We start from the raw sequence: 25280 nt of genomic DNA, 5'->3' as shown, positions 1-25280 counted from the left end.
AGCATTTCTAGAAAAGTCTAAGGCCTGGAACAGAGGAGGCTGGAACTGGAGGAGGGCCTGGGAAGATGGGGTGCCCTGTTGTCCTCACTCTCTAAGCTGTGGCCCCCATATCCGTATCTCTTTCAGGCTGGCCATGACATCGCAAGGCCAAAGTCTGAATTCCACTTTAGATGATAACTGTCAAGGGAACTTTCGAGGGACACTTCTGACTATTGATTCGTACCTGGGGGATCAAGACGTGGAGCGCCTGAAGTTCCTCTGCCGAGACTCCATCGCCCCCAAGAACCTGGAGAAGTGCGGCTCAGCCTTGGATATCTTTGAGTACCTGTTGGCAGAGGAATTGCTGAGTGAGAAAGACCCCTTCTTCCTAGCGGAGCTCCTCTACACCATCAAGCAGAACGTCCTCCTTCGGCACCTCCACTACACCAAGGAGCAGGTGGAGCACCACCTGCCTTCCCACCGGAAGGTCTCTCTGTTCAGGTGATTGACACGGCAGGGCCATTGGGCTTTGAAAAGAGGCTGCGATTCATGATGAATTAATTTTTAAGGTTGTTTTTCTTTACCGCCCCCCCCCCCCCATCTACCTCCTTGGCTGGTATGGTGATTCTAAAGCAGGAGATTTCTTAACTTCAGGTGCTAATGAGAATGGAGGCTGGGAGGTCAGCAAAGTTTCAAAACCCAGTCCTGTGCCTGGGGGTGGCTTCCCTTTGTTTTGCTTCTCACTGAGGAAGGAGGCCCAGCTCCGTGTGCAGCAGGCCAGCGCCTTCCTCATTGCCAGCCTCCACGCTCTCAGCCTCCTGCCTCCAGTGAGTCACTGGTGTGTCAGCCTATACCTAGCCATTTGAGAAGAGAGAAATGAATACTTGGACCCAAGTGAGCAAAATAAAAAAGGAGATGTGCCTTTGGGGTAGGGAGGGACATCATTTATGCCATGTCCAGTTTGTCCAGTTTTGGGGTGAAACCCAGACAGGTAAAATATAGGTATTTTGCCCAAAGAGGTAGCATAAAGGCATCAGACCTTAAGCAACGCTGTTTTAAACGGTCCACTAACATAGTATCTACATCAAACAGCCTCACGAAGTGGAGCCTTCGTAATACTATTTTACAGCCTGGACGGTTAGAATCCTTCAGGCCTTAACACTTGAACTGGTTCCTACAACCTGAGCTGCCCTTGGGTCAGTGAGGGAATTCTGGAGATCATTATTTCCACTCTGCTGGTTAGACAGCTGAGGAATGGTCTCAGGCATGCAGAGCTATTAACCTGTGAATGAAGTATTCAGTTTTTCTTTTCTGTTTTTTTTTTTTTGCTTGTGCCGCATGGCATGTGGGATCTTAGTTCCCCAACCAGGGATCGAACCCGCGCCCAACCACTGGACCGCCAGGGAAGTCCCCATATTCAGTTATTCTAATTGTCGACTGTATGGCTCTCCAGAATTTGGGATAGTTTCCTTTCTTTTTCAACAGTGAACTCCTTTTCAACAGTGAACTTTATACTCACTGGCATTGAGTCCTCCCTGATGAGGGCCCATAAAGTAAGCCTGATTTCTAGAATGGAGTCTGGAGGAGGGCAGGCATGCCGACATTTTGTTTCATGCCTTCTTAGTGGAATTTGAAACAGCACTGGACTTGGAATCAGAAGGCCTGCTCCTACTGCTTACTGTGTTGCTGTCGTTTAATAGGTCACTTTGAAGCTCAAAGTTTTTGTTTTTAAATCTATGGGATTAATAGTTGTCTACTCACAGGGTTGTGGTCATTCAAACGAGAGATAACGTACGATAAAAGCACTCAATTTCCTGCCCATCCTCTGCAAGTGCAAAACTTTAATTTGTCTCTTGGGTGTATGTCTTAGAAACCTGCTCTATGAACTGTCAGAAGACATCAGCTCAGAGAACTTAAAGAGCATGATCTTCCTTCTGAGGGAGTCGGTTCCGAAAGTCCAGATGGTGAGTGGGCCCTATAGGATGGGGTCTTTGTGAACATTGCCTTAATCAGTGTTTGGGAAGATGCTAGAAAGGGATTTCAGGAGGGCTCATTTTTTTTTGCAGGAGACAATATCAGACAAGGGTTAGCAACATTGACTTTTAATGGGCCTGGAGTCTAGTCCTAGACTAACTCCTGGATGTGGGGCAAGTGATTGAATGTTTCTGAGCCTCCATTTTCTAATGTGTCATATTATAGACAATTATACTACTTCCTTCCAGGACTGTTAAGAGGATTAGATGAAATAATATACATCAACTATTAGCTGGGGCCTCTATTTTGCACATAGTAACCATGCAGTAAACGAGTGCTATTGACATCCACTGTGTTTTATGATACAGAAATGTGCAGGGCACCACAAAGAAATGAGGAGGTGGTAGCTAATGGCAGAATGGGAATTAGTTGTTCCTCACATCCATTAGTTGAGGTTTCTGAGGGAGCCGTGTCCTTTTCAGTGGACGTTGCAGTGTCTCCCATGCAGAGTTTTGTGAAAATCAAATGAGACAAATGTTTGAGGATGTGCTTTCTAAAGGGCTATGCAAGTGCTTGGAACTAATAGTAATGTTTTTAATATTAACGTAATGCTGTCGGCTGATATTCTTGCTAGATTGGTCACAATTAAGGGCAGGAAAGTAGCTGCACATCTCTCTTCCAGGCCTCAAAACTTTATATTTTTTCTTTTGATTCTCATAACAGCTTGTGACAAGCAAGTTAGTTAATTTGGGAAGGGGCCAATTTTCGAATTTGACCCTATAACATTAATTTTGTTATTCGACAGCTATCTTTATTAAGTTATATAATGTTTGATAACACCAAAAAAGACATGTAACATGTATGGAAGTTATAAATGTAGAACTAAGTGAACGGCCATGGATCCCCCGTCCAACTTACAGATGAGCACATCACCAGCGCAAAGAGCTTACACGTGTAGCCCTCCCATATCACATTCTCCCTAGACTAACTGATTTTATTGACAAATAAATTCTTTTTTTTTTTCGGTACGTGGGTCTCTCACCGCTGTGGCCTCTCCCGCCACGGAGCACAGGCTCCGGACGCGCAGGCCCAGCGGCCATGGCTCACGGGCCCAGCCGCTCCGCGGCATGTGGGATCCTCCCGGATCCGGGGCACGAACCCGTGCCCCCCGCATTGGCAGGCGGACTCCCAACCACTGCGCCACCAGGGAAGCCCCAAATAAATTCTTTTTGAAAGAAAAATCACTGAGGAGTAGGAAGCTGTTTTACATGTGGTAGGTCTTATGAGGACCATGTTTAACAATTCATTAAACATATTTCCTGGTGTCAGACCTGTAGGTTAATTAACCTGCAGGTTAATTCTCTGTTTTGGTTGCAATCTTTGAGTCCTTTTTTTCTCCTTTTCAGAGCCCCCAGGGATTTTAGCCTCTTGCGTCTTTCCATTGGTTCTCTCTCCAGGCTCCTTTATCCTAAGGATTGGTTGTGGGATCCTTGGGAATGGGGACTGAGTCTCACTTATCATTATAGCCCCAAAACATTGCAGAATTACATAATGGTGCTCCGAATGAAAGCATGAATGAGTGGGATGATGCAATCTCGAGTTTATGTTGGTGCAAAGTGGTTATATACTCAAATGACAGCATTTTGCTTTACATGTAGAATTTCTCAACATCAGAAGAGATTCTTGTAGTTTGAAAAACCCTCCAGCATATTCGGATAAAATTATCTCCCAGCTTTGGGCATCTTCTCATAATTTTTCTAGTCTCTGGGTTTATAAATAAAGAGACCCCTTTCTATTGTTACACCTATTGTCATGCACAGAAGTCCTTACTCCCCACAGTGTGGTGGAGGATGAGAGGGGCATTTGATATGCTCAACACAGAGCCATGATTTCCCACTAAGAAAAGCTGGGGAATGTATTTCTTCCTCTGGGCCTTTCCACAGGTCCTAGACCTCTTCTTAAAGGCATCTGTGGCTTCAGAAACATTTTCATTGTTCAGGATCATTCCAAACATTTCTCCCTCCTGCTAAATTAGCTTTTAAATCATCAAAGGCCCGTGCCCAAGTAGCCAAATGATTTTATGCTTTTCTCACTCCGTACAACAGTAAATAAGAAGTTACTGTGTTTAGCTGTGGCATAAAACTGTGGAATGTCCTGGACAAATGCATGAAAACTGCACTTCCTTCTTGGATTCCAAATGATCTCTCTGTATTCTGAAGGAGATCTAACTATTTACGCCAGAACTGTGGCTGAGTTACACACCTGATAATCCAGGTTGATCTCTATTGGGCTTTGTGATCAGGCCAGCCTTCTCGAGTGCGTAAAGGACAAACTCTAAGCAACCCAGATGTGTTTCCATACCAGGGCTTAATGGGACTGCATTACCTGCAATTGCAATTGCAAAAGACTTTATCACGGAAATAAATTCTTTACCAGCCAGTGGAGGAGGGCCTGAATTCCTCTCAGCCAAAAAGGAAGAATTGTGAATTCACGTGGTCTCTCTGGATGAACAGAAAGGACCTTTGCAGGGTGTTCTAGGTTTCCTCTTTGATAGCTTTCACAAACTTAGAGCAAACATAGCTGCCTTCACACATCCTGAGTGACCTAAACAACTGTCAGGATATCCGTTCTCAATGTAGCAATCAACATAGAACGTTAGTTGTAAAGGAAACCACACCTAAACTTATCTTTTTAACAAAGATGCAGAGCAAGAGAGTTTCAGAATTTCTGCTAATATTTGCCAGGGTGATGTTCTTAAACTAATGTGCAGACTTCATTTATATTGTGGGTGTTCGTGTGTGTGTGTGTGTGTGTGTGTGTGTGTATGGAGGGTGTCATTTACTCAACATCTAATACACTTTGTACAAAGTATAATGGGTTTCCAAAATTGCTTCTGGAAACATGCTTTAGCCCTTTTTTTTCCTCCTGGTAGGATGCAGTCAAGATAGGAGTTTCTGTTTTGAGCTTCAGCGGGAGCTCATTTGCACATAAACCGACTGTAGAACCTTGTTCGGGGATTCCCTCTGACCCCTTTGCCCAGCTGATCAGCTCTGGTTGAATCTTCCTTTACCCCCTCCTCCCTCCTGCTTTATTTCCTGGGCAGATTGTTGGTGTGCTGGCGCTGCAGGTGAGGACACACACATTTCTTTGCCTTTTTGGTTCTCTTATGTGTCTCTGGAATGTCTTGAGAATTTATAATCTCTTTTTTGATCAGATTAGTACAGAAGTCAGTTAAGACTTTGTAACTCTGGCCTTTCCCTTGGTTATTGGCATTTTGAGTACCTTGTTTGAAAACACATTTTGCGCGCGTGCGCGCGCGCGCGCGCGCACACACACACACACACACACACACACTCTCTTCCATTAACCCTTTTTCATCCTTCTGTTACTACTCTATCTTCTTTCTCTTTACTGCCAGACTTCTTTTTTTTTTAAATTTTATTTATTTGTCTTTATTTTATTTATTTATTTATGGCTGACTTGGGTCCTCGTTGCTGTGCGGGCTTTCTCTGGTTGTGGTGAGCAGGGGCTACTCTTCGTTGCAGTGCGTGGGCTTCTCATTGCAGTGGCTTCTCTTGTTGCGGAGCACGGGCTCTAGGCGTGTGGGCTCAGTAGTTGTGGCTCGCAGGCTCTAGAGTGCAGGTTCAGTAGTTGTGGCACACAGGCTCAGTAGCTGTGGCGTGCAGGCTCAGTAGTTGTGATGCACGGGCTTAGCTGCTCCACGGCATGTGGGATCTTCCTGGACCAGGGCTCGAACCCATGTCCCCTGAGTTGGCAGGCAGATTCTTAACCACTGCGCCACCAGGGAAGTCCTACTGCCAGACTTCTCGAAAGAATTGTCCACACACGCTCTCTCTCCACTGACGCGACTCTCAGTCACACTCCAACGCATTCCAAGATGGCTTCAGCCTCCTTCATTCCCACGAAACTATTCTTGCCGAAACTACCACGAGCCTGCTCACAGCCAGATTTTTAGCTTCTCATTTTCCCTATCTGATTTTCTTTGCTTGGAAGGCCCTTCTGCATGTCGGAAGTGAAGGCGTGGTGATCTTTCGAGATGCGATTCACGTTATCACCTCCCATGTGCAGCTCGTGTGACACCTGCTCTGTGGAGCCCATGAGTCATGCAGAAACGAGGGGCATCAGCATTTGAAGTCATCTTCGACTTGTCCTTCCTTTCTTCACCCACTCCAGTTGACCTCCCAACTCACCAAATTATACCTCAGAAAAGTCGCCCAAATCCAGTGCCTCCTCTGCGTTTCCACCACTAGCTTTAGACCAGGCCGTGCTGATCTCTTCACTGGAACATTTAATTTTCCTGCTGATATTTTCTCTCTAGCCCACTTCCTCCTCCAACCTATCCCCAAGACTTCTATTTAAAAACAAACCTGTTCATGTCACTGTTCTCCTTAAAAATTCCTGCTGGAACCCCTTCATCCATGGGATACTTGCCCAAACCCCTCGGTGTTCGTTCATGGCCTGATACCAGCCTGCTGTTCCAGCTGTGGCCTAGCTTTCACTCAGAGTTTGTACTCAGGTCTCCTCCTCAATATTCCTGACCATACAGTCCCTTTTCAACTGGCCAGCATGTCTGGAGACTCCCCGGCCCCCTTTTTCCATCCTGCTGATGCTTATGTATGCAGTTAGCAAGTGTTTAGCTGTTCACTTTCTGATTAGTTATTTTATTTATTTATTTTTTGGCCGCTCTGCGCAGCATGTGGGATCTTACTTAGGTCCTTGACCAGGGATTGAACCCATGTCCCCTGCAGTGGAAGCATGAGGGTCTTAACCACTGGACCTCCAGGGAAGTCCCTCTGATTAGTTATTCTTTTCTGTGGGCTCTCACACAATTTTATTCATATACATATTTTCATAACCAGGTTAATACATTGGTTGAGAAGTCCTTATCACTGAAAAGATTATGGTGACTTCCACCTCATACGTAATTCAATATTAAAATAATACTAGCCAATTTGCAGTTTTTCCCAGGAGTGCTTAAGATATGCTTTTCTTTTAAAATACCAAATATAAAATTCTTTCAAAGCATTTTCTTCTCTTTTCTTTGGTACTCCTGTTTTGCTGCTGCCCTAATCTGTTAATGAGACAGACTTTGGCATCAGGCTGCCAGGACTCAAATACCAGCTCTGCCACTTATTGGCTCTGTGACCTTGGACGACTTACTGAACCTCCCTGTGCCTCAGTTATTTCATCTTTAAAATGGGGAGATAATAGCATCTGCTCATCAGATTGTTTCTGAGTAGTTAATAAGTGATGTGTGTTTGGTATCTGGTATTAATATAGATTGTATAGAGATTTACAATCTCTATAATGCCTCTTCCCCCCTACTATCGAAGTCTTCCTGCATGGACTCTCCACCTAATTTATTACTGCAGCGGGTAATCAGTAGGCAAGTAAATGTGACTCCATTGATTCTCTTGCAGACCTCCCTCAGTTTCCTGGCATATCTGGAGAAACAAGAGAAAATAGATGAAGATAATCTGACATTACTGGAGGATCTCTGCAAAAAAATTGTACCTAATCTTATGAGAAAGATAAACAAATATAAAAGAGAGAAAGGTAACTAGCTTATGCTTGCTTGCTTGAATCAGACCATGGGAATTCTTAAACCAATTGGCCATGTATGATGTTTACTTATCACTCTGATAATATTCTTTTGAAATCTCCCCATTTGTTCATTCAACACATGTTTATTGAATGCATACTTTGTACTAGGCACAGTTTTAGAAGTTGGAGCTACAGCAAGGTATAGGGCAAATCTTCTACCTTCTTGGAGCTTATATTCTAATGAGGGAAAGTGGTTTTAGACAAACGTCTTCTGATTCTTACATGGGAGTGATTGTAAAAGAAATTGTTTTGAATGAAATAACATCAAAAAGAAGGAGGCAGGATGGCACAGGAATTAGGAGTGGGATCCATGGAGTCAGATTGCCAGCACTCCACTTATTAATGGTGCAGTGGCCCTTTCCTCAGCTGTTCTGTGTCTCACTTTTCCCATCTTTAAAGTGGGGCTAATCATAGTACCTACTTCATAAGTTTTTTGAGGATTGAATGAGGTAATTCCTATAAAATGCATGTCTGGTACAGAGTAAGCATTCAATACACATTGCTATGAATACGTTTGTTAGAGAGGAAAGTCATGAAAACTTTCATATTCTCGTAAAGTACTATCAGAGAAGAATTTTCTTTTTCTTTCTCCTTTGTTTTTAATCAGGCTTGTAAAGGTAGTATTGCTGTGGTACTATGCAGAAGTAGCTGCATGGGGCAGAAATCAAACTTGGTTGCCTTACCGTGTGTCAATATGCTGAATATTTGTGGTTTATTGAGTCCACTTCTCCACTATTAAACAAAAGCTAAAAGTAAACACTCAGGATCGTATTCATGAAGCTTGTATGCCACACCCATATCTTAGTTCAGAGACTCAACATAGTGTGCAAATTTATCTGGTTGAAAACAAAACTAGGCAACAGGAAACTTTCTCTAAGAATTCTATTAACACAAAATGAGTCGAGGAACAAAATGTACTGTTGTTAATTTGACAAAATCTCAAACAATAACCAAATCAATGGATAATGTAATGTATACTTTAAGTAAAAATTCTGAAGACTAAAAACAGCTCTTCTAACCATCAAGTCATCAAGTGAGAAATAAAAACAGGGAGTTGATATTGAAAGTATATTTGAAATCCTCACTTGAACTTTGAACGCTGAGATTTTTTTTTTTTTCTGATCACATCATCGTTTTTCTGTAATGCAGTACTCCACACAGAATAAACAGAGGGCAGGTGGCCAGATTATTTTGACTGTTTGGACTGTGGAGAAGGCTCTCTAGTTTCTATGCAGTAAATGTTTACATTTGCCTCAGTGAGTCTTGAAGACGGAGCTTTATCATCAGAAGAATTCTTTTTTTTTTTGATTTACAATCTTGTATTAGTTTCAGGTGTACAACAAAGTGATTCAGTTACACACACACGCACATTCTTTTCAGATTCTTTTCAATTATAGGTTATTACAAGATATTGAATATAGTTCCCTGTCAGAAGAATTCTAATTTTGATTTTTCTTTTCTATAATCTACATGCTGTATGATCATTTTTTGGATGTTGAAAGAAAAAACTTGTTTTCCTTTACTAATACTCACAACAACATCTGGAACACTTCTGAACCCAGGGGTGTGGGTTTTTCCACACCAAGCAATTCTCCAACTCTGCAGACACCAACTGGGTGTCCTGTGTTTTAATTCAGTTCTGACACTCATCAGTTATCGCAGATCCCACAGGTTAAGGGTTCAGTCCGCCAAGACTCCCCCCACCACTTCAGCCACCAATCTCAGGTAGTGGATCCCCAGATTACCCACAGCTTCTGTTCAACTTGGTTACAAACCAGGGGTTCCCATGACCCCTTCCTCAGGTTTGATAATTTGCTAGAACTGTTCAAAGAACTTAGGAAAATAGTTTACTTACTAGGTTACTGATTTATTACAAAGTATACAACTCAGAGATGCAAAGGGCAAGGCGTGGGGGAAGGAGCATGGAAGTTCCATGCCCCCTCCAGGTGGATCACTCTCCCAACACCTCCACTTGTTCACCAACCCAGAAGCTCTCTGAACCCCCTCAGGTAGGGTTTTTTCTTTTTCTTTTTTGGCCACACTGCCTGGCAGCGGGATCCCAATTCCCTGACCAGGCACGGAACCCGTGCCCCCACTGCAGTGGAAGCGCAGAATTTTAACCCCTGGACCGCCAGAGAAGTCCCGCAGTTAGGGTTTTTTTTTTTTTTTTTTTTTCCGGTACGCGGGCCTCTCACCGCTGCGGCCCCTCCCGCTGCGGAGCACAGGCTCCGGACACACAGACTCAGCGGCCATGGCTCACGGGCGCAGCCGCTCCGCGGCACGTGGGGTCCTCCCGGACAGGGGCACGAACCCGCGTCCCCTGCCTCGGCAGGCGGACTCCCAACCACTGCGCCACCAGGGAAGCCCTAAGTTAGGGTTTTTAATGGAGGCTTTGTTACGTAGGCATGATTGATTAAATCATTGGCCACTGTAATTAATTTAACCTTAGCCCCTGTCCCCTTTCCAGAGTTCTGGGAGTAAAGCTGAAAGTTCCAACCCTCTGATCATTTGATTGGGTCCCCTGGCAACCAGCCCCCATCCTGAGGCTATCAGGATGTCCTCAACCACCAGTCATGTCATTAGCATACAAAAAGACACTTAATCACTTAAGAGAGTGTAGGGTTTTAGGAACTGTGTGCCAGGAAAAGGGGCAGAGACCACATGGATATATATTATTATATCATAGGTCTCGGTATTTTAATACTGACTTTCTACAGTCCTCTGAGAGTTTGGGCATAATTCTGCCATTTAGGATGAAGGACTAAAGGACTGAAAAGATAGTAGGTATGCAGATTTTAGGCTTCTGTAAGTGAGGTGAGTGGAAAGACTAAGCCCACTGTATCTGATTAGGACACAAGCTCTGTTTAAGGACCACCTGGATATCTTTCTGAGTTTTCCTGAGCCTTGGTGTTTGTTTTAATATTTTAAATTCATTATTAAAAATAATGTATAATAAAATTAAATAGAAATTCAAATAATGACAACAATACAGAGTGTAGGAGGTAAAGTCTTTCTCTTCTTTTTCTTCCACTGCTGGTCCATTACCCAGAGAGAACCCCTGTTTGGAGTATATTTTTGTAGCTTTCTTCTATATAGAGATAAGTGCATGTGTGTATGCATGTATGGAGAGATAGATACCTATAATATATATTTAACTAAGATCATGCTAATCATATTCCATAACTTGCTTTTTTCCCACCTAATATATCTGGCATTTTCCCATGTATATAACACAGATACAGCTTATTTTTATTAATGGTTCCATAGAGACATATTTTATGTATATAACATGTATTTAATCAACATTTTTAAATGGTTTTTTTTTTCCTTTCCTTCTCTTCCTACCTTCTTTTGCTTCTTTCTTTCATTTTCTTTTTGCTATTACAGTCTGAGTTCTGGTTTTATTTCTTGAGGTAACGTTTTTGTAATCTTTATTTGGTAGTTACCTGACACACTGAGCACCATAAGCTCTGAAATGGTATTTAGTAAAGTATACAGTAATTTTAAGGAACTAATTAACTTACAAAAATAATAGAAATAGTAAGGAACAAAATACCATAATATAAGGAATGAAAATATAATGATAAAAATAATTTATAAATTCACATTTTTCTCGGTATCTACATGTAGGCCTCTTTAAGCAAATGCCACTACAAATCTACAGGTCCCTGTAACATAATTTCTTATGATGATGGGTTATTTCGGATTGCCACTAGTCAGAAGGTGATTGTTCTGTTTTTCTATCTGATTCTATTCCCAGCCTCCCAGGTAGGGGCACCTCCTGTAGCCAAGGAAACTGAGTCATTGCATCAAGGAGAGGAAGAACTATTTTGCCGCTCGGACATTAACCAATTGCTTGGAGCCTTGCCGGTAGGTTCATTGGTGTGTTGGTAAATGTGTAACCACCAGCTTCACTGCAAATGAGAGAGAGAGAGAGAGAGAGAGAGAGAATGATTTGTAGCATTTGTTGTAAATACTCCTACCATGGCTGATTTCAAGTTACCAACTTGATATTAACTGTATTGCAGAATTTCTGAAAATCTAATGATTGGCTCTCACTAGCTGTTTAGAGCTGACTCCAGTACACCACTGGGTTGCTTTGAAATGGTTCTGTTCTTATCTGTGGGATTCGATCACGGACGGCTTCATGGGCGTACAGCCTGTTCAATCGCACAGGGCCCATACTTTTTGAATGCTCAGCTGTCATTATTTTGAAATTCTTGATAATGTGTGAACAAGGGGCCTCACAGTTTTACTTTGCACTGGGTCCCAGAGGACAAGAACTGGATTCCTGTAGTACCCAGCAAAGGTAGGGTAGGTAGAGGGGGAAACACTGGGAGAATTTGCAATCCATTCTTCACAACATGATCATGGTTCTTGGAAGACACATGACATTCTTCCCTGGGATTTATGTTTATTCCCATCTTGCTTGGCAGTTCTATTTTGCTGACGTCTGTCAGCATCAATGAAGTTAGGTTGTCCCTGGAATTTTTTGTTTTTGGTTTCTAATTGTGGTAAAATACACATAACATAAAATTGACCATCTTAACCATACAAAAATTTTTTTTAAAGTTGTAAAATACAAATAACATAAAATGTACCATGTTAGCCATTTTTAAGTGTACAGTTTAGTATTGTTAAGTACAGTCACATTGTTGTGTAAACAATTTCCAGAACTCATTTCATCTTGAAAACTGAAACTATATCCGTTAAACACTAACTCCCCATTCCCCCTCCCACCAGCCCCTGGCATACACCATTCTAGTTCCTGTCTATGAATTTGACCATTCTGGGTACCTCATATAAGTGGAAGCATACAGTATTTGTCTTTTTGTGACTGGCTTATTTCACTTAGCATAATGTCCTCAAGGTTCATCCATGTCAGACTTTTCTTCATTTTTAAGGCTCAGTAATATTCCAGTGTGTGTATATACCACACCTTGTTTATCCATTCATCCATGGATGGACACTTGAATAACTTCTACCTTTTCCCTATTGTGAATAATACTGCTTATGAACATGGGTGTACAAATATCTCTTTGAGACTCTGCTTTCAATTCTTTTGGGGTACCCAGAAGTGGAATTGCTGGATCATATATCATTCTATATTTCTTTTCTTTTTTCTTTTTTTTTTTGGCAGTGCCTCGGAGCTTGAGGGATCTTAGTTCCCCGACCAGGGTTTCAACCTGGGCCTGGGCAGTGAAAGTGCTGAGTCCTAACCACTGGACTGCCAGGGAATTCCCTATATTTCATTTTTTGAGAAACCACCATACTGTTTTCCTGCATCATTTTGCATTTTCACAAACAAAGCACAAGGGTTCTCTACACCCTTGCTAACATTTGTTATTTTCTTGGTTTTTGATAGTAGCCAACCTAATGGCTGTGAGGTGGTATTTCATTGTAGTTTTGACTTGCATTTCCCTAATGATTAGTGATGTTGATCTTTTCATGTGCTTGTTGGCTATTTGTATATCTTCTTTGGAGAAATGTTTATTCAAGTCCTTCGCCCATTTTTTAATTGGGCTGTTTTGGAAGTTTTTATTTTTATTTATTTTTTAAACATCTTTATTGGAGTATAATTGCTTTACAATGTTGTGCTAGTTTCTGCTATACAACAGAGTGAATCAACTATATGTATATATATATCTCCATATACCCTCCCTCTTGCATCTCCCTCCCACCCTGGAAGTTTATTTTTTAATTCTTAAAAAATTCTTTCATAGCTTCTTTACTATTTTCATGGTGTCATATATTTACAGTTATAATTTTAAAATTTGGAAGTATGTTTAATCTTATAGAAAAGTTGAAAAAAATGTGAATAATACAAAATTTGTTTGCCCAGATTCACCTACCTGTTGTCTCTTTTGTCCCATTTGCTTTATCATTTGTGTGCTCTCTCTTTATTTGTATACGCACACACATAATTTTTTCTGAACTTTTTAAGAGTAAGTTGCATACATTATGGCTCTTTACCCCTAAATACTTCAGTGTATATTTCATAATAATAAGGATATTGTTTTACAGATTATAGTACAGTTAAATTAAATTATATAAAAGTTTCACCAAGTCAGTGGTCCATATTTCAATTTTATCTATTAACCCAATAATAACTTTTACAAGTTTTATAGCTTTTTTCCCTCCAGTACATAATTCAGTCTAGGATCATATATTGCATTTAGTTGTCATGTCTCTTTAGTCTCCTTAAATCTTTTCATCTCCACAACTTTCTTCCTGTTTTATGACATGGACACTTTTGAAGAATATAGTCACCACCACCACCACCTTTTATTAAAAAAATAGAATTTTCCTCTTTGTGTGTGCATGCGTGTGTGTGTGTGTGTGTGTGTGTGTTTGTGTGCGTGTGTGTGTGTGAGTGGTGTTACCTCATGATTAGATTCAAGCTGTGTATTCTGGCCAGAATATTACATCAATGACACCATATCTTTCTCAGGGCATCCCATCTGCAGGCATGTGGTGTTCATTGGCTCCCTATTCATGATTTACATTTTGATTATTTGGTCCAGATGTTGTCTGATTTCTTCACTATATAGTTAATTTTATGAAGTTACTATTTTTTCCCTTGAAATGAATTAAAATGTCACCTTAGATTGAGCATCCATTGATGATTCTTGCATGATTGAAAAGCAATGATTTTCAAACTCCAGTATTCTCTCCACATTTGTTACCACTCAGCATTTTACTGTAAGCAGGAGTTCTCTTTTCTCCCTCAAAAGTTGTTTTGCCTACTCAGCTTAATTCCGTCCCTTGCCCACATTTTTACCTGGTTTTGTGCTCAGAGACTGATTTGCAAGTGGAAAACACATATGCGCGCACACACACACACGCGCGCACACGCACACACGCACACGTGCGCGCACACACACACACAGGAGTTTCCCCTTTGCCTCCTAGAACCTGAGTAGTTTCTAAGGCGTGTGGCTCAGCCTTAACCTCTGAAGTGCTGCTGTTTTGTTGCTGTTGGGTGATTCTGGTCATGGCCAGATGAAGACGGAGAATAGCCGTGGTGGTGCTGGGAGTGCAGGAGGCTTTGGAGGACAGAACCTCACGTTACACACATGCTTATAGGTTCTCAGCGTTGAAAGGTGTCTTAAAAGTTATCTAGGCCACGAGTCTCTCCATGAAGTGACAGATAAACTAAAACTTGGTAAATTATCTCATGTTTCATATGTACCTGAAAGGTTTTCTTATATAAAAGAGTACTGCCAACAATTGCATTTAATGAGAAGAAACTATTGACAACAACAACAACAAATCAATAAACAGTCTACAACAGGAATAGAAAAGGGTTTTATTTGATCCAAACTGAGGACTATAGCCTGGAAGACAGTTTCTCAGATAACTCTGAGGAACTGTTCCAGAGAAACATGGTTTTCAGCAGTTTTATGTCTTGTCAGAGCAAAGAACATCAAAAAAGTCGGAGAAACCTTCCTTCAAGGTTTCAAAAACAAAAGCAAAAAGAGATCAGCGCGTACACAGCAAGTCGGTATGGCCTTGGCACCTAAGTCGGTATGGTCTTATCATCAAAGGAGGACCAGCATTGGTGTCCCAGGAAGGGAGGCATTTAATCTTTATAACTATGGGCATTTTTTACTTCTGGTCAGTGCACCCTTTTCTTTAATAATTAAAGCAGATGTACACTGTATGCTTGATGGGCCACAAACGGGCTGTTGTAGTTAGCATAAAATTCAAGTTAACTCATGGATAAGCCAGGATGACTTCCCTGTTCCTCAATATGTGAAAATTTCTTTTATCAAAACTGTATTTCACTCCAATAAAGAAGTTAAAAAACAAAAAAAGATCCACCCTCTTAGCAAGTGTCAAGTATACAATACACTATGTTAACTACAGTCACCATGTTGTACATTAGATCCCCAGAACTTATTCATCCCGTATACCTAAGCTTTGTACGCTTTGACCAATATCTCCCCACTTTTTCACCTGCACCCCTCCACCCCACCAAACCTCTGACAACACCATCCTACCCTGTGAGTTCAACTAGTTTAGATTCCACATGTGAGAGCATACATTTTTTTCTTTCTGTGTCTGGATTATTTCACTTGGCCTAACATCTGCCAGGTTCATCCACGTTTTTGCAAATGGCAAAGGATTTCCTTCTTTCTTGGGGCTGAATGATATCCCTTTGTACAAATATATACTCCATTTTTTTGTCCATTCATCTGTCGATGGACAGTTAGGTTGTAAAACAAAACAAAACAAAAAGAAACTGCATTCCAAGCAGCATCCTCTAATTTGTTTAAAAACCAAATCAATATTTCTTAGTGTGTCCTAGCCTTTTCTTAAAGGCATGCATGCCCTCTAACGAGGAGACATAACAACAGCTGTTCTTTAAGGCCTTACTGGACCCCTCTGGAAAAACTGGAAAGAAGACCAAGTGTGGCCAGGCAATGGGTCATTCATTCATTCATTCCTCTCTGACACAGCTACTTGGGAGGTATCAACAGAGGATGCGACATTCTCAGACAAAGAGAGCCAGACAGACCCTAAAGCTTATTCCCAGTCCTTTTTCTGGCTGATTTTATCAGCACAAGGGAAGAGACAAACCAAAGAAACCTGGGGCCTGGAGATGCCTGGACTGAGCCCACTGCTGTATCTGTGATGCCCTTAATCCCAGAAAATTCACTCAGCTGCTTTCAAAACCAACTGTGCAAACCCAGAAAACAGCCTGCCTGGCCCTTGGATGCTCTTGAGGAGGACTCTAGGGTGCAGAAGAAAGGGAAATGTGTCTTGCAGAAAGAAAGGCAGGAAGTCTTCTGGAAAGTGAAACTAAACTTCTTTGCCTTTGTTCCCTCAGAGCCCGGAACAGCAGCACTTCAGAGATTAAGGCTGAGCCACACCTCTTAGAAACGACTTCTGTGTCTCACAGGCAGCTTGGGAGTCCGGCAGTGCAGTTCCGGTCTGCCTCGCCCTCCTGCAGTCAGAAGCCTGGTGGGCTCCACCAGGGAGGCGCCCCCAGTGACTTGGGGGTGACTTGCCTGTCACGTCAAACAGATGTCCTGGTACTTCCCACCACACAGCCAGTGGCAGAGTCAGTCCTTCCCCAAAACGTCGTGGTCATGTTCCCTTTGGGGCTTTCAGCTGCAGGCTAAGGGCTGGGGGTGGTGGGAGTGGAGTGGATGGGGAGTGGCTGCAGAAAACACAAGGGCCCTAAACTGTGCTTCAATTTTGTATTTAATTTTATAAAACTAAAAGGAAAAACTATTGAGTACACTCAGAGAAGTCTGCATTGCATCCCTGCCTTGCTTCTCCTCCCCCCATAGTTTACCATTTTTATTAGTTTTTTGTTTTATCCTATTGAAAAAACCCACTCGTATCTCTCCTTTTTTATGAAAGAGGGAGCACACTAAATACCGATCTTCACATCACTTCTTTCATGTCACAGTATCTCCTGGGGAGATGGTCTTCCGCCTTCTGCCACACTGTGTGATGAACCGTTGTTCTTTCGACCACTCCCTGTTGGTCAACATTAGGGTTATTTCCAGTCTTCAGTTATTCCAAATAATGTTGCAATGAATAAATATCTTTGTGTATGTGTCATATGCTTTTGCCGCTGTGTCTCTGTGAACCTTCCCGTTTGGAAGGACGAAGTTGATTCTTTTCTTGTTCCCTGCTAGTGACTTTTTCTATGGCTGGGGATCAGGTATTTTTTCTTCTCTGAATCAAGCCTAGATTTTCAGCCCTTACCTTAACTGTGTGAATTTCCTGCAATTCATGAATTTCCTCTTGCCTCAACAGGAGGTGTCCTGGCGAGATGAGCATGCACAGAGTAATGGTAGGTGTTTCTAATACACTTTTTTTTTTTTTTTTTTTGCCACGCTGCGTGGCTTGCAGGATCTTAGTTCCCTGACCAGGGATTGAATCTGGGTTCCCCCGCAGTGAAAGTGCTGAGTCCTAACCACTGGACAGGCAGGGAATTCCCTCTAACACACTTTTTATAACTTTATAACTTTATAACTTTATAACTTGGATCAGGACTCCAGAGCACATCCTCTGAGGACCTGGCTCTAACCCCTTGCAGCTACAAGAGCTCAGGCAGTGGTTTCACTTCTGAAAAACAAGCAGGTTTCCTTCAGTGCTGCAGTTCTGCCGTTTCAAAGTTGAGACCTGTCTTTGCTGGAGAGTTACCTTCTCCTGCGTGGAGGGAGAATTTACAGGTGCGCGGGAGGACTGCAGCGGGGGTCCCATTTGGTAGGTTCTCTGGTCTGGAGGATCCTGGACTTACTCAGCCTGAGCTGAGTGCCCAGGACTGACCCTTAACCGTGTTAATAGCTAACTCAGGCCTCACAGACAAGGGCAGAGCTTCCGGATTCTACTGAAAACTTGCCAGGCGTGTGTGGGAGAAGAAAAGCTTCAAGTCACATTTTCCCTTTACTGTCATCTGACAACTCATCTTTGGCTTCCTCTCTCTACGAAGGATTCTTATCCGGAGGAACCAGAGAGTTTGCAGGTGCACTTCAAAGCAGTGCACTCCGCAGCCAATGCCAAAGCCATGACTAAATTGATCCCAGGGCTGTGGTGATTTTTGCTCTGCCCAAATTGGGTCGCTGGGCCTTCCCCCCCCCACCCCCCACCACCCCGCTCTTTCTTTTTGGTGTCTGCCCAGCCTCTCTCTACCCAGTGACAGATAAATGTTGACTCAACCCAACCAGACTTCTAACCAGAAACACTTGAGCTGATTCCAACCCATCCTCTGTAAGGAAATCTAAGTGTTTGGGGAAAGATATGTGAAGAGTCTGAGTACTTGTCTTTCTAGGTGACAGAGCAACCCCGGTCTCCGTGGAGATGTTGGGAGCATCTGTTGACACTCTAACTTCTGAAACCAGCACAAAGGTTTGCACTGTTTCCTCAGGTCTTCTCCAACTAGGGTCCAGCCCTTAAGGACTCTGTGGGCTCAGATTTTTGTTTCTACCTTGGTTCTTCTTCCTGTCTCTGTGTGATTGTCTCTGTTCTTTTCGCCTTTTTCTGTAATAATCAGCAGTGTGTTGACCTTTGCCTATGGAGGTGATGTTATCGCCCTTTCAGTCATGCATATCCTTTGAAATATGCAGAGAGGGGAATTTCTTTTTCATCGACTGAAGCCACTTCTTTTCTGCTTGGATCAAAGCTGTACCATGTTTTCAGGAGATCATTGTAGCCACAGAGAGGCCCTGCTGAAGCCAAATCAGCTAATTTGTAATCAAATGCTATTTACAGTAATCTTCAAAAACAATTGCACATATTTTAAAATTCACACTGTGATCTCTACAAAAGAGATTTCTCAGTTTTTGGAGGAATCAGATCACTCCAGAATCCTACCATTTTAATAAACAAATTACCATTTGATATTTTTGTTGTCTTGTTAGATCCTTACCTATACTTTCTTCACTTTGCTAATCCAACAAGAAAGATGCTTTTGCATAAACCCTGGGTTTGCCAAAGTTAAAAATACATATTTTATTATTTAACACTGCGAATTCACATTCTGAAGGCAAGACAGGTGAAGTTTGAATTTTAATGAGGACCTGGCATTCTACCTTGGAATTAATCGTTAATTCCAGATCAGGACCAGGGTCTGGAGAACTCTCTGCCTTTGGTACTGATAAACGGAGTGGTTGGTTAGAAACATTAAACCCTTAAAATGAGCATTCCCTAATAAGTGGTTCCTATCTCTTCTTCTTTCAAGGAGACAGCTGTGTACAGGATGGATCGGAAACACAGAGGGTGTTGTGTTATTGTCAATAATCACAGTTTTACCTCACTGTCAGAAAGACCAGGGACCGATAAAGATGCTGGTAAGAAAGTCTGGAAGTGCATGAAATGCAAGTTAGAAATCTTAAAATCACTTTTTATTTTCACATTTTCTTTCTGTAGTTTTTTTTCGTTTGGGTTTTTTTTTTTTTTTTTTTTTTTTTTTTTTTTTTTTTTTTGCGGTACGCGGGCCTCTCACTGTTGTGGCCTCTCCCGCTGCGGAGCACAGGCTCCGGACGCGCAGGCTCAGCGGCCATGGCTCACGGGCCCAGCCGCTCCGCGGCATGTGGGATCTTCCCGGACCGGGGCATGAACCCATGTCCCCTGCATCGGCAGGCGGACTCTTAACCACTGCGCCACCAGAGAAGCCCTCTTTCTGTAGTTTTTATCTTCCATGTAAATATAAGGATGATATCAGAAATGTTTCTAAGCTTCCTGTATATTCCTGGTGTCTTAGTCCATCCGATGGCATCTAATACCATTAGATGCCTTTTAAACAGCAAACATTTATTTCTCACAGTTCTGGAGACTGGGAAGTCCAAGATCAAGGCTCTGGCATTTCGGTATCCGGTGAGAGCCCACTTCCCAGATGGCCGTCTTCTCTCTGTAACCTTTTTCAGCGGCCAGGGCAAGATTGCTCTTTGGGGTCTTCTTAACGAGTTCCACCCTGATGACCTAAGCACCTCCCAAAGGCTCCACTTCCTAATACCTTCACCTTGGGGGTTGAGGGGGAACACAGACTTTCACACCATAGCTCCTGGGGTCACTGACCTGCTTAAAGAGTGACCAGAGTCCCTGACCATTTACGACTCTGGTTGGGAGAGAGCACCTGGGTCAGATGAGACAACCTGGGTTAGAGTTGTGCCTCCACCACTAACCAGGTTTGTGATCATGTGGGAGATTCTTGGGACCTCAGCTTCCTCATCTGTGAAATAGGATAAAATTCTGCCCTCTGCTGACTCACAGGATCATTGTGATAGCACTGTGGCTACTATAAAAAGTCAGGTGAATTGTAAAATTTTATTGTTGAAAGTAGAAAAAACATCCAAAGCTTCAGCCTGTATGCTATGCAGATTTTTATAACTACTAGCATCCGTTTTGTTTTATTTCCCTCCATTTCACTATTTCCCCTTTCTCTCCTTTTTCACAGACTGCCTGAGGCACGTGTTTCAGTGGCTTGGGTTCAACGTGTATATTTATGACAATGTGACTAAAGACGGCCTAGAGCAGGTTCTGCAGTGTTTTCAGACTCATCCAGACCATGCTGATGGAGACTGCTTTGTGTTCTGTGTTCTGACCCATGGGAAATTTGGAGCTGTCTACTCTTCTGATGGGAACCTCATTCCCATCCGGCAGATCATGTCTCACTTCACGGCTCAGCAGTGTCCTGCTCTGGCTCACAAACCCAAACTCTTTTTCATCCAGGCCTGTCAAGGTGAAGAAATACAACCTTCCGTATCCATTGAAGCAGATGCAGTAAATCCTGAGCACGTGCCCCCTTCCCTTCAAGACAGTGTTCCCGTTGAGGCGGATTTCCTTCTTGGCCTGGCCACTGTCCCCGGCTACGTGTCCTTTCGGCACGTGGAGGAAGGTAGCTGGTATATCCAATCTCTGTATAATCATCTGAAGGACTTGGTCCCAAGGTGAGAGTTTTGAGTTGTTCCATTCACCTACCTATGCATTCATTCATCTATCCACCTACCTGTTCATCCATCTATCCACCCACCCATGCCTCCATCCATGCGTCCATTCATCCATCCATCCATCCATCCAGCACACCTGTATTGAGCACTGGCACGTAACTGGAAAGGAAGATACAGAATTTAACAAAAGACACAGTCCCTGTCCTCAAGTTGCACACAATCTGGAAAGACAGACAAGTATATGGGGAAGATCATTCCCTATGGTAAATATACATTGTAAAGCATACGTGTTATGGGAACATATAGAACTAGCACCTCACCCAGATTTGGAGGATCAGGGGAAGCTTCTAGAGATGCCAAATAGATGTTAGGTGAATAATCAGGGTGAAAGACATTCTGGGGAGAGGGAACAGCATCAGTGTAGGCAGGGAGGCCTTTTATTCGTTCCTTCCTTTATTTAGTATCAATCACTTACATTTACTGGATGTCCGTGTGCTGCCTTTGGCATTATAATACCCGCGGTTTCCTGCCACTGCTCTGACAACTTTCCTTCTGTCTCTGTCACATGCTCTTTACCTGGCACAATGGAAATGGGCATTCACCAAGGTTCTGCCCCAGCCCCTCTCCTTTGCTGTCTCTCTATAGCCCCTTTTGGCAGCTTTAGCTATACCTGGCGGCCACTGGCAACTCCATGAAAACATGTCCCAAATTGCCATCTCTGAGTTTCTGAAAGGCAGAGATGTTTCACTTAACCTTATATCCTCGGCACCCGACATAGTACCTGATACATTGTTGAGGTTGATAAGCATTTGCTGGACCAGTGAGTGCTGGGTTGAGTCAACCTCATTCTTCGGGTCAGTCCCATGCATTTCTCACAGTCTGCTAGACATCCCACGCCTCTGTTGCCTTTGGGCCTCACATTCAGTATGCACAGTCCTGAATTCATCTTCTTAGCCCTCTCCAGGGGTTCCTACTCCTGAATCCCCATTGCTAGGAACGGTTCCAATTCTGGGAATTCAGGATTGGGAACCAGGATGGGAGCCTTGAGTCACCTTGGCTTTTCCTTCTTCTTTACCAACCTCTCCATCAAAGACCAATTCCTATGGCATCAGGGAAAATGCACTATTTATCAAGGGCCTGCTATGTGCCTACTGTACTGGGTACTGAGCTGGGGGTTCGGGGTATTGTTGTGAGCAAGAGAGACAAAATTTCTTCTCCATGGGACTTACCGTTTAGTGACAGGAAGACAGATAATAAAAATGTAAGTAAATGAACATATGAATTAGTGAGATAATTTTGGGAAGTAATACCTGCTATGAAAAGCAAAACAGGATAACGATATAGAGTGTGGAGCAGGGAGCTACCTAAGAAGGCTTCCTGGTAGAGGCGATATTTCAAGTAAGACTGAATGAAGAGTCAGCCACAGGGAGATCTGGGGACAGAGAGAACAGCTAGTGTGATGCAGGATGCAGGTGCTGAGAACCAGTCATGAAGGCATGATTCAAACTTGAGTTCTGTCTCCAGAGCCTATGCCTTGCTTCCAGTGATATGTATTGCCCACCCCCAGAACATTCTGGTAAATGCCCACAAGCCCTGGATCAAATGCTGCCTCCTCTATGGAGTCTTCTCTTCTTCTCCCAGCCAGAGGCACTGTCTTCTCCTCAGAATTTGCAGGGGAACTTTGACCTACTTTTCATGCGGTGTTGATCACATTCTGCCTTGTATTATGGAGTTTGTCTCTATGCTATCCTTGGTACATGTTTCATGTCTGTATTCTAAGTGTTTAAGTTCAGGAATTGTGTCATGTTTGCCCTTTATCCCTCCCAAAACCTAGAATAGAGAGGGTATTATTAATAGTAGGCTCTCTCTATGTGTATTTCTATCACCTCCTATTCTATCTATCTCTCTATCTATCTATCTACCTACCTACCTACCAGCTTCAAGGAAGAACACAGAAAAATAATTATATGCAAAATGTCTTTGTGGACTAAGTGCATTAAAATTCAAGGTGTGATTATTATTATGTTGTTCTTAAATACTGACTGTAGAATTGAAAAATTTTATATAATTTAGCATTTCTTTTTTAATTTCAGAAAAAATGTTTCTTTATATTTGGTAAAATTCCAGTTAGAATCTTGGCATGCTAGACTGGGAAGAAGCCACGTATTTTAAAATCTGTTTTCTAAGACCTGGTATGTGATTTCTATCTCCTGGTTGAAAATATATTTTCTTTTCTGCCTGCAGACGGGAAGATATCTTATCCATTCTCACTGCTGTCAACGATGATGTGAGTCGACAAGCGGACAGACACGGAACAAAAAAACAGATGCCTCAGCCTGCTTTCACACTACGTAAAAAAGTAGTATTCCCTGTGCCACAGGAAGAACTTTTACTATAGTAGAAAGTTTTGATCGACGCTTAAACTTGAAAGAACCCTTTGGGCATTGCTTCCAACCTCCCACCCGTCATAGAAATCAGTGACAGGTAGTGAGCTGGCCTCCGCCTGTCTTTCTAGTAGAAGAACATGCCCTATTTTCTGACACAATAAAATCTGTTTGTTTTTTTTGGACAAGTCTAAATGGTAGAAAACTTTCTTTGTTGAAGCCTTGGACTGTAGTCTTGAATTCAGTTGTGCACCCCGAGATAAAGGTGATTAGCCTCGGCTTGTGCATCTGTGAAGTAAAAGGTGGGACCTGGTGTATTTTAAGGTTCCTTTTAGCTCAGAACCACTGTTCGTGGCCCTGACTGCGCTTAGATTTCCCTTCTGTATATGCTCACCCCTTGTTAAAATTCTGTGTCCCCTCTGCATGGTCTTGTTTTGGACACTTGATAATGACGTGATCATGGTTCAATGACCTTCTCCTTGTTCTCCCCTAAAATTTGATCTATGCCACACCCATTTCCTGCTTTAGTGTAAGGAAGGTGTTTCTGCAGGCAATGTTTCTCTTGGGCTGGGAACAGGGTTGGCTCTCGGAAGATGACAGCTCAGCGTGAAGACAGACACGTTCAGCTGCTCTGGGAGCACAAACTTTACAACCTTCTATTAAATTCCATGTTGGTCACGACCTTTCAGACATCGCTGACAGAACACCCACCTCACACTAACTAAAGCAAAAAAGAAAATTGGTTGCTCCTTTCACCTGAAAACACATGAACGTGGAGAGTGGCTTCAGGTGAGGCTTGAATCAGGCCTAAACCTGCACACAGCATTTCTCTTGGTCAGAGTCCTCAGGGTTGGCAGCTGACCGTAGTCAACAGCCCCTGCCTTAGCTCTAACATGCTCTGCTCCTCTGACCCAAAGTGATGAAGAGAGAGGCGGCCTCAGGGACTGAAGATTTTCACAGGGCTTGTTGCTCTCTCTGGCCAGGCAGTGTCTGGCTATGCCTTCTGGAGGGGGAGGCTCTGTATGGAAGCCTTGATACTTTAAAAATTAAGTTTGTCAACACTCCTATGTACTGAACTTTTTTTTTTTAATTTCAAGAGGGATTTTTAATTCTTGGAAGGAATTAAATGTTAGTTCCTGGAAGGAGGGAGATTGAAAGTCCTGTGGTTAATGACTTCATTTATAGGTGAAGAAACTAAAGCCCAAGGAGACAGAGTGATTTGCTACAACGTCCAGCCAGCTATCGTTTACAGGATTTTATTTCCCACTTAATTGAACTGGAATGTCATGGGTCATAACAGGACTTTAGGAACATTTCTTGGATATGTAGGTGCTCATGAAAGATGTCAGAGAATGAAGAAAAAATAACTCAGTGATGCTTGATTTTATAATTATTTTTATGAAAGTCAGATTAATGTCTGGCAAATTTGCAATGAGAAATATTCATAAGAACCTTGTTATAATGTAGCTGGTAATTACATGGATTTGAATGTAGATTGACCAAGGAAACAAATCTCATATATATGCCAGGATGATCTTCCAAAATCATTGTTCTTACAAGTCAAAGCTAACAGCGGGGGGGGGGGGGGGGGGGTACCGTCTTTGTCCCATTGGATATACACAGCTTTTGGCCATTGAACAGTCCTTTGCTAGTTGAAGGATGATTTGGTACAAAGGAAAGCACAAAGGGTCTGGAGAGAGAAGCCTCGGGTTTCTGTTGTATGCTGTGATTTCCTTGCTCTGAGACACTAAGTCAAGCTAGTTTTTTGAGCCTTATCTGTAAAGCAGAGAAGTATTATCTGTTGGGAGGATTAAGGTTTAAATCTAATTGTGGCGTGGTGCCTACAAGGCCCATGGTAGCAGCATTCTGGTAGTAACCTTAATGGAAGTAGCAGAGTTTGAGTTCCTTT

At 42.6% G+C, this 25280-nt stretch overlaps 1 protein-coding gene across 1 annotated transcript; it reads left to right on the top strand.

Annotated features, from left to right (window-relative positions):
- The first annotated feature begins 133 nt into the window (after positions 1-133).
- CASP10 (caspase 10) lies at positions 134-23794 on the top strand. Its single transcript, XM_060016323.1, has 9 exons — positions 134-480; positions 1850-1943; positions 7395-7530; positions 11339-11448; positions 17353-17389; positions 18371-18447; positions 19280-19388; positions 20495-20987; positions 23232-23794. The coding sequence occupies exons 1-9, from the start codon at positions 134-136 to the stop codon at positions 23383-23385; spliced, it is 1557 nt and encodes a 518-aa protein (XP_059872306.1). The 3' UTR covers positions 23386-23794.
- The last annotated feature ends 1486 nt before the right edge of the window (positions 23795-25280 follow it).

The sequence above is a fragment of the Delphinus delphis genome, chromosome 7 (assembly GCF_949987515.2).
Source record: "Delphinus delphis chromosome 7, mDelDel1.2, whole genome shotgun sequence".
NCBI lineage: Eukaryota > Metazoa > Chordata > Mammalia > Artiodactyla > Delphinidae > Delphinus > Delphinus delphis.
Note: the sequence above shows the minus strand (reverse complement) of the source record. Positions and strands in the feature narration are given on the sequence as shown.

Excerpts from the sequence above, each read along its gene's own strand:
- CASP10 (XM_060016323.1), top strand. The coding sequence starts at position 134 with ATGACATCGCAAGGCCAAAGTCTGAATTCCACTTTAGATGATAACTGT. Across the intron at positions 11,449-17,352 it reads AATTGCTTGGAGCCTTGCCG|GAGGTGTCCTGGCGAGATGA; the intron begins GTAGGTTCATTG and ends TTGCCTCAACAG. Across the intron at positions 19,389-20,494 it reads AGGGACCGATAAAGATGCTG|ACTGCCTGAGGCACGTGTTT; the intron begins GTAAGAAAGTCT and ends CCTTTTTCACAG.